Here is a 9,834-nt window from a genome sequence, read left to right as displayed (position 1 = left end):
GGGGGAGGTGAGGTGAGAGAGTGGTCGCCCCCCTTTCCCACTGAGCACAACGGCAGCGACCATTCACACCCCCCCCCCCCCCCCCCCCCAACTGAGCAAAATTTTATAATCTCCAGATTTTAGATTTCCTGCGGTTGGCATCTCTGCTGCTCTGGATAAAAATTTGTACTAAGTACACCACTTTTTTATGGTTAAAGGTCCCTTTTTTATTTTATTCCTAATTATTCATTTATTTATTTTTTATTATTTTTTATAAAAGCCTCCTCCCCCCCTCTTTGAAATTGCTGACTACGGGCTTGCTGTATAAGTATTAAAAAAGGGAAAAAAAGTACACTTCTTCCCCTCCAACCTCTCACAGCTTACTCTTGTTGAGAATCTGAGACTGACAGAAAATTAATCAGTTTATTGAAACTAAAACAGTACAACATATATATATAAGCAAACTAAAATCTAAATGATAAATAAAACTAATAAAACCATGATTTGAAATAGATGAAGAATTTTTGTAAATTTTTTCATTTCTCTTATAAGATATATAGATCATTGTATGGCCTACCTCACTCCCACACTAACTGTTCAAATATTCTAAAGTATAAATGAAAAAGACAGAATCCTTAATTGCAAATGATAAAATTAAGTGAAATTATCTTACTTTCTGCATAGTTTGATAGAACAAGAAATTCCTGTGTAATTTTCCCTTGCTATAGGTATGACATTTGACAAGGTAGGCATATAAACTTATCACCTTTTTGATTATCAATTTATCAAGATTACAGGCATTGAAATCACTCCATTCAAGGGGCTACAGACAGTTTTTATCACAATAATATTATTGCCATTAAGTTTTGTTTAGAAGGCACTCAACATAACAATATCACTAAATTTATCTTCATGTCATTTAATACTTCAGTGCATAGACCAAAACATTCAGAAAAAATTCTTAGGCAATTATGATTTTGTTCCGAGTGCTAATTTTCATATCTACCTCTTCTATAGAATTATTACATTTCATTTTCTCAGTTTGTGGAGCATAAAGTCAATGTAAAATGAACCCTTATTAATGCACATCACTGTGATATGTACAGTATTTACATACTAGCCTCTCTTTGTAAAGGAAAGACCATAACATAATGTTTGTGTAAATAAGGCAAACTTTCATGGATTTTTAACAGATGTACTAAGACCACGTCTTGTGTGCATTCCCACCTCTGCCTTAATTATCAACTTGTGTGATTTAACTCACTGTGCTGACAGCTAGTACACCTAAAAATCTGTTTCAACATATTAAATAAATGAATTTAAGTTCACTTTAAAACAATATATAATAAAATATACTTCAAGGCATAAACCTTGTTAATATAATACATTCATATATCTTGGCGCTGACTGTGGTCCACTGTCTATTGCTTTGGAATTGTACTGTCCCATTTTCAGACATACTGGTCACCTCCCATCGACTTCTAAAAATGACCTCATGGTGAGGTCTCAGGAGTGTCTGACTTATAAGAAGTGCTCATATATAGACATAAAACCTGCACACTTCAACTTTGTTTGGCATTTAAGAAGCAGTCAACACTCCTCAACTTTCTTCGATGATCTTTTTTTCAGTTCACATATTCTGTTTCCAAACATGTAAAAACTTGTATCTCTCCATAAAATTCACAAGGGCATCTCTCCCTCTGGGCAAAACATGAGCTGAACTGAACAAATGTTCACCATTTCTAAACATCTGAGGTTGGCACACTGTCATCTTGAAGAAATCTTTCCTCTGCAAGCATGTCCTGTAAAAAATAATTCTGAGTATTGACAATGTGAAACTCAACAACCTGAGATGGGAAATTTTAGTCTATTTTGATTCAAGTTAATAGACTAAATGTAGTTGTACATAGAAACAAATTGGTCCTGAGCTAAAACACAACTCATATATCTAACATTTTGTTAAAAAGGACCCCCCCCCCCCCCACCCCACCCCAGTTAAAGTAGACAAAACTTTTAGTGCGATATGCTGATGTAATGAGTTCCTGTTTTATTCATTCAAAGATATTTGCCAGTAACTTATTTCTAATTATCACTGTTACTAAACAACGGTCAAAACCTTACCGTTAGAGTATTTATATCTTGCGACATTGCACCAATTTCTTTAACAGTTTTGGCATTAGGAGAGCGTGCTGTCCGTCCCATCATTGTATTGTACCCGCGAACCTCTGTTCTATATTGCTGCCCTCCATTACGAATACTGTTGTTATTGTTCTGACCAATTGGTCCCGAAAGTTCCAGTGGACAGAGGTAGTCCTCTCCATCTCCCATCTCTGACTTGCTTCTCTTGAATATACTTCTCTTCTTAGCCTGAATGATGCATGATTAATACAAACAATGAAAGTTTATCACGAATATGCATTAGTAAAGAGTCTGAATAAGAAATGCAATAAATCATTGTTCTGTGGATTAACAAAATCCTGAAAAGTATTCAGTATGTAGCACCATCGATTCTTCTTTTTAAAAAAAATTTTTCCTAGACTGCAAAATTCTAACTTTTCAAATTAACTGGTAATGACTACAACATTCACCACATACCTTTACTTTTGAGCTAGCTGTGAGTGCAACATATTCAGCAGACATTTCATAATCTCTTTTCTTGCATTGTGTTTCATTTCCTATGAGGCTGATAAAATGGGTGTTGAGATGCCGCCTAAGTAGTGTTTTATTTGCAGGGATAGAAAGAAGTGTTGCCAGTAAATCTGTCTGGAAGCGGGGCTCCAAAACCTGTGACAGATAAATGAATATTTCAATATGTGTTGTTGATGATCATAAAAAAGCAAGATTTACTTACAGAATTTTTCATTTGCACACCTAAACCATCAACAACTTCCCATATTCAAACTTAACTTTAACTCTTCTACAACATTTCCTTTTCTAATTGCAAAAATTTGAAAAAATTTATACATCACCAGCCACAATCTACTGTTCAACTGCGGACAAATGCCACTAGGTGGCATCACTCACCAGTAAAGCACCATGAACACCACTTCCCCTCAGATTGGGTGCGTACTCAGAGAGGTCAATGGTTCTCAACCACTCCATCACCCTGTGATTACTCCACAGCATCACTTCTTCAGGAGCATTGATCACCTGGCCCTCGTCTGCAGCAGGGCGCCGCTTCAAAAAGTTTGGATTGTAATTGTGAAGCCTCAGCACCTGAATTCCTCGCTTAATACTGATGTGGTGAAGCTCATTGGTCACTTTTAAAGCTATGAGGTCATCCTGGAAGGAGAAAGAGGAGAATGTTCTTATGCTAAAACAATCTTTTTTGAATACAGAACATTACATTGCTCCCCTATTGAAAATTGAATAAATGAATAAAATGCCATTTCAATTCAGCCAAAAAAAGTGCAGAAGCAGTCCAGCCAGAGTAAAAGCAAACCAATTCCTAGCACGATTTTTCCACATAATCAAACCAAGTGGTTTTCATTGCTCAACTTACCACTGTCATATAATGCAGCATCCGGCCATCCACCCTGGCTTCACTGAAGGCATCTTTGTACTGTGGGAGGCCTATATCATCAAGCCATCCTGTTGAAATGGGAAACGGTATCATGAAGTAAATAAAAGAATACTTATCTTTAAATATGGGTCAGCTTACAGCTGCATTTGACATACATATTTTGAAAAGAAATTTAAATAAACACTATTTGATACAACAATTTAATATGTATCTATCAAAATTGACATGAATAATTATTTCCTTACTTGTCACCCATTCATGAGTTAGTTTTCCTGACATGTCTTGGTGTTCTGAGCTCAATGCTTGCAAGGCCAGACACAGCTTTTTACGATGAAGAGGATTCCTTACACCCATTTCCTAAAAAGTGAAGTTCCTCAAATTCTGTCACAAGTAAATGATGAGAAGGGAGAAATACATGCTTTGTTTATAAATTGAAATTCAACTTTAATGTTAAATCTTGATAGACATATCAACATTAGCTATTCTTGTTACTGAGAAGTACCATATAACATAAATCTTATAGAATACCTTCTCTAAATCATGAGGAGTTGCTTTAAGCAACTGAGCACCATTTTTCACCCATCTCTTGCAGTCACCAATGTACATTGTTAGGCCTATCTCATGCAACCACAGCGCCACCTGTTCACCATCTTTTCTTGAGAAGGGGACATCAAATCCACTTGAAAAGAAATTATTTTAAGTAATAAAAAGGAAACAGCCTTTGTTGTAGATATAGTTTGAAACTATTTCAAACAACAGATCCTTTTTTACTTTTCTTTATAACCCTGCTCATTTTTAACCATTAGTACTTTTATTTCCAGTATCAGCATTTATACAGCTTGTTTACAAAATTTTATGAAAGTATTTATTCTAAACTGAGTTAATACTATTTATGCACATCCTTACTCATTAACCCGTATTCCTAGTCTTGCTCCTGCAGTGGCCCGTAGTCCCCCTCTGCGGAACTCTCCTGGTTGGTCCACACCCCCTTCTGTATCCTGAGAACCAGTGCGACGCACCTTCCTGAGAGAGAAGACATTAAACAGTTAGGAATATTCAACTGAGGCCAAGTTAAATATTAAGACTATCTTCTTATAATGTATCATTTTGATATCTCTTTCCATTCATAATTTGGCAATGAATTTACACTTCAATTACAACTGTCAAAGATATTTCACCCAAAACATTTCACACAATATATAAATAATTTTTTCATAAATCAAGGAAAAAAGAACAACTAATCAGAATGTTGTGTGTTCCAATCTAATTCAGTGAGAAGCCACAAAAAGGTAAAGAATATTGCTCTTACTTTCCAAATAGCCTTTTGATTCCCTTCTGTTTTTTCTTGTCCTGATCTAGTTGTGGATCTTGACCATCAGCATGTTCTACAACCAGTTCCATCTCTGTTTGAGCTGCAACAGTAAAGAAAACACAACGTACATTAATAATAATTGGTGAAAGTTTCTGAATGAGAAGCACTTTAATACCTTGTTTGTACCTAAAGCTCCATTGGTAATCTATTGAAGACGCACTGATTACATTTGTGAACTTTTTATATACAGCATGCCAGTGCTGCTTGTAGAGAATGTCTGTAAATTACCTCACAGGCATAAAAATAATTAATATGAATTTCCCATAAAGGGGTTAATTTTCCTGTTCAATAATATTTATGGTTAGAAAGATATGACAGGATTTGATGTGCACACACACAAACACAACACCTTGTGATTCAAAGGGACAGTTCATGATATTTGAGGCAAAAAAGGGGACTTCAACAACAGAATTGGTGACTACAGAAACACTTTAATAACAAGATTTTAAGAAATATCCAAAGAATCGTGCATTAAAGGAACGTTTGAAAACAAATCATCACTATGCGGACTGAAATGCAACATAATCATTTTAGCTTGTCCAAATATTTTGTAAGAATGATAGATAGAATGTACTGTTTAACAATGTTGTATATCAATGCATTCTTTTGCTGCAACCTGTGATGAAGCTTTTCAAACAATTTAGCCAAACCCAATTAACTGTGCTTTAATAAGCAACAACCATAAGGAAATTATTCTAGTGAACAATAAATAAAAAATGAATTCATATTAGATGTTTTCTTAACCCATTGATCTGTGAGCGCTTTTATCAAATACAGAATTTCACGCATCGCACTTCCTTTAAATCAGATCAACAAAAGAATATACAACATTCACAAAACATGTCCTTTTAAGAAAAAAGATAAAAACAAGCCAATGGTGTTCTGATAACATCTCAGTGTGAAATGTGTGCAGAATTACAAAACAATATTGCAGTGCTTGCCGTGACAGCTATCTATACCTGAAGACATTTTTACTGCCTTCAGTTATAGAGGATTTAATATGCAGAACCTATGCAGAATTGAGACTAACAAATATTATATTCTTCATTACTTCAAACAATGAAACCTGATGTCAGATGACCCAATGAATAAGTAAATAATAGCAACCTGAATAACCTGTAAAAGATGGTTGACACCTCCAGGTGATCACCAAACAGGTGCTAATATAAATTTCTATTACAAAACTCTACAAGGAGGCCCTGCACAGTAATAAAACATAAAACCTTGACCAATAAAATAAGATAGGAGATCAAGCTCACACAGAAGCAAAGTTGGCATGGGAAAAGGGAAGAAAAACAACAAGTATGTAAAAAGTCAACACTTCTGTTTGCATGGAATAAAAATGCAATTCAAACTCAGAAATCAGTCAAGCAGGGTATAAAAACTGGTGGAAAAATGAGCTTCATCTTCTACCAAATAACCCTAGCATAGCTTCCTTTTTGTGTATTTTGATTTTTTAAATATTGCATTATGTTGCCCAAAGTCTCTAAACACAGAAAAAGACAGTTTAAATATTTATAAATTTATAAACTGTACAGAAAGTGTGCCAGGGTATTCAAGTGCATGAAGTGAGGTGAAAGAAAGCAAAAGCCATCACCTAGGTTAGGTGCAGAGGTACTCCATTTTCCAGGTTTAATTTTTAAGAAACCTTTACCAAAGGATGAAAAACCTTTGTTTTTCTTCTGCATCTGCATCAATGCCTGCTGTTGCTGCTGGGTGAGAGGACTCAACTTGTTGGGGTCCTTTGGTAGAGTATTGGAACCCTCAATGCGGAACTTTTTAGAAGCTGGTGGTGTCTATAGGAAGATAATTATCATGGTGAAATATATAAAATGAAAATAAGTTTCCACGATAAATTGAATATAACAATGTCAATGCCAAACATAGTTAGACAGGTGATACAGAAAAGCCTATAATCATAAACAGTATAGATGACATAAAATTTAACAGTAAGCACATTAAATCAAGATAGGTTCATATTTACAATGTATATCAGCTCACTGATACCAGCTAGAGCAACTCTTACCTTAGGTACATAATCTACATGATGTGGAGGCTGTTTGATGTCCTCTGCACTATTGGACCTGATAATCCCTGGAGACCTCCTGGGGGACTGCAGGTTCATTATGGCGGAGGGCGGGGTGCCAGTGTGGTTACCATTGGGTACAGGCTGGATATGCAGTGGCCGCTGTCTGTATTCTGTTAAAGAGATTAAGAAAGTGTTATTTTTCAGGAATCTGTACCTTTGTCAGTAGTGTGTGTGTGTGTGTGGGGGGGGGGGGGGGGTATGCTTTTATTTAAAACACATAAGCTAATAGAATATGAAGAATAGCAAACACCACTAACCTGGAGTGCTAGTTGCATTGGGATGTGGCATAGTGGGCTTCTCTGTAGAATTTGTTTGAAGTGTCTGAAACATAAATTGAGTGTAACAGTCAATTTAAGTGCAGTAACATATCAATAAAATAAAGTGCCATATGTATATTTAGTGCAGTCAATAATCAATTCCTTAACTGTGGTAAAATCTTTTTTCTCTTTACTGTCTTATTGCACTTCAAAAAGGATCTTATTTTCAGCTATTGTGTTTCCAGATCCTATCTGTTGTACTGCTATTAATGAAATGTATCCATCCATACATATAATGGGTTTCCTACCCAGGGGTCTGTGTGTGGAGGGTGTGGCTCATGAAGAGAAGGTGTAGATTTCTCTGTGGTTGAACTGCTGTCACTGCCTGCATCATCATAGAAACCCTCCAGAACTGAAAAACAATTAAACTTGTTGCATACCTGATGGAGACTTGGAAGTTGAAAAGCTAAAATTGCAATGCATTTTCTCTGTCATTTACAAAATACAGATTACCCTTCACAAAAATTGAGAACATTTCTTTTTAAATAAATAAATAAGGCAATCCTATACAACATACTGTAACTAAAGCTTTTTGTTTAAAGTTACAACTATTTCCTACCTTTTCTACCTTGGATCTGGGCAACCAATTCTTCTAGTTTTTTATACTTATGCACAGTTCTTTTCAATTCCTCGATCTTTCTTTCCTGCAGAATAGTTGAAAACAATTTAGACAAAATACTTGGTAGGCAAACCTATCAGGGACTTTCGTATTTAACAAAATTGTATCTAGAAGAGTCAAAACAGAGCTAAAGAAGTTGCAGACATGCTGAAAACTCTAAGGGCAATGCAGGCCAATTGGCCTGCTTAGATCTGAATATTGCAGGCCCGGACAAGATATTGCCGGCCCAAATGTTTTTCGCATTAATTTGTATATTTACCCTATTTCGCGTAAAAACTGCGCACTTTTAACTTCTGCTTTATACACTTTAAAAGGACAGTTGAGTAGCAATTAGGTGATTAAAAATCAAATAACTGCATCTTTGAATAGATCTATTATTGAAGAGACATTTTACTGCTCAGATAACATCTGGGTAATATATGACTTAAAGGTAAACTAAGGGCCAAAAAGGCATCAAAACTCACAGAAAACAAATTTTCCTAGACTAACCTTAAACCAGGCCTTACCTGAGCTAAATCATTCGTCTAAACTACCCAAGAGCACTTTTCCAAGTTTTGAGTTTCTTACAGCAGCTTTAGACAAAATGTCAAATTATCCCAACCTACACATGACTTTAACTTGCATTATATAGAGCTTAACAGTAAATTGTATTACTCTGAAGTATCGAATAAAAGTACTGATGGAATAAAAGTACTGGGTGGAGAAAGTCTCGAAATTTAATAAATGTACTGGATGGAATAAAATAAATAAATAAAATAAAGAAGTAGAAGAGAAAGAAAATAAAAGTACTGGATGGAATAAAAAATATAAATAAAAATAAGGAAGAGAAAAAAAAACTATTTATCATTGTAAAAAAAACTTTCAGCAGGTAAAATTCACTCAGTATTATAATTTATTTATATTGAAAACAGGATATCTAATTTATTTTCAAAAAAAAAAATTGCCATACGTTCTGAATAATGTATCAAAATGTCATTTTTGTCACCGCCTAATGATGAAAATATATAGTACATTCGTGTGAACAGCATCCACGGATATGATATACGAGTTCAATTTCATAATCGTCAGGGTCCGAAGACGCACCAAAACTGCCTCCGATAGACATACGCTGTTAGGAGACGTTATTGAAAGTAAATTTATTCTCAGATATAAGGTTTGTTTTGCATACCTGTAAACTCCTAAGGGTTTAACTTACATAAAAGTGTGATTTAACATCATTTTAATCATAAATCCACATGAAATAGGCCTAATTGACGTTTGAAAACAGACACAACTTCTTTGCTGCACTTGAAATGACCTCGTTAGCTATAAATATGATCCTATCACCTTGCGACATGACATTATTCAATCGATATATATGAGTAGTTGTCACTGTTGAAGAGAAAGCACGTCTATTTATAGAAACTGAAATCAGACAACACAGGTATCGTAGTGTTCAGAGAGCGACTTCCGCTTGACCTACTTTCCAGTGCTGTTTGTCGAACAGTAGGGTAATGAGTTGAGATCGCGATTTCCTTCTCATTATACTTCAATTTAAGAAAATAAAAGGCGGGACTTGTATAATTTCCCACCGGTACGATAGGTAGTTAATAAACATACTGGGTGGAAGATTTTTGAAAAATTAATAACCGTACTAGGTGAGTCAGAAATTATTTCCGGCCAAATTAGGCCGACATACACTAAAATTTTAAGAATATTGTCGGCCCGACTGCCTGATTGGTGGGTCAAGGGCCGGCGGCCGGCAATTTTCAGCATGTCTGAAGTTGATATGGATAAAAAAATATGACAAAAAAAGATTAATAGTTTTGTGTTCACCAATTTAATTACTTACCTTCTCTTCATTGACTACCATTAAAGACTCCACAGCCCTCTTAAGTTTATCCACTTCTGTGTCTAATTGAACAGAGAGAACATTTGAAATAAATGGAAATTCAC

General features: G+C 35.2%; 1 protein-coding gene across 14 annotated transcripts in view; it reads right to left on the bottom strand.

Moving 5' to 3' along the window:
• Positions 1–388: 388 nt before the first annotated feature.
• Positions 389–9,834, bottom strand: part of LOC106172761 (liprin-beta-1) — a 40,390-nt gene continuing 30,944 nt past the window's right edge. For 11 of the 14 annotated variants that reach the window (XM_087001126.1, XM_087001148.1, XM_087001160.1 and 8 more), the window contains 15 exons: positions 9,731–9,792; positions 7,840–7,924; positions 7,511–7,632; positions 7,221–7,284; positions 6,901–7,073; positions 6,472–6,670; positions 4,812–4,914; positions 4,409–4,525; positions 4,031–4,181; positions 3,748–3,859; positions 3,482–3,570; positions 3,004–3,261; positions 2,575–2,763; positions 2,101–2,346; positions 389–1,781 (listed from right to left, as the gene is read on the bottom strand). In XM_087001126.1, the coding sequence (XP_086857252.1) occupies positions 1,722–1,781; positions 2,101–2,346; positions 2,575–2,763; positions 3,004–3,261; positions 3,482–3,570; positions 3,748–3,859; positions 4,031–4,181; positions 4,409–4,525; positions 4,812–4,914; positions 6,472–6,670; positions 6,901–7,073; positions 7,221–7,284; positions 7,511–7,632; positions 7,840–7,924; positions 9,731–9,792 (2,030 nt within the window). In that variant the 3' untranslated portion in view covers positions 389–1,721. The remainder of the gene's footprint in view (positions 1,782–2,100; positions 2,347–2,574; positions 2,764–3,003; positions 3,262–3,481; positions 3,571–3,747; positions 3,860–4,030; positions 4,182–4,408; positions 4,526–4,811; positions 4,915–6,471; positions 6,671–6,900; positions 7,074–7,220; positions 7,285–7,510; positions 7,633–7,839; positions 7,925–9,730; positions 9,793–9,834) is intronic. The other 3 variants (XM_087001153.1, XM_087001156.1, XM_087001141.1) reach the window with 3 other exon arrangements.

Source organism: Lingula anatina, chromosome 1 (genome assembly GCF_051362555.1).
Source record: "Lingula anatina isolate TDL-2025a chromosome 1, LinAna3.0, whole genome shotgun sequence".
Classification (NCBI taxonomy): Eukaryota; Metazoa; Brachiopoda; class Lingulata; order Lingulida; family Lingulidae; genus Lingula; species Lingula anatina.
Note: the sequence above shows the minus strand (reverse complement) of the source record. Positions and strands in the feature narration are given on the sequence as shown.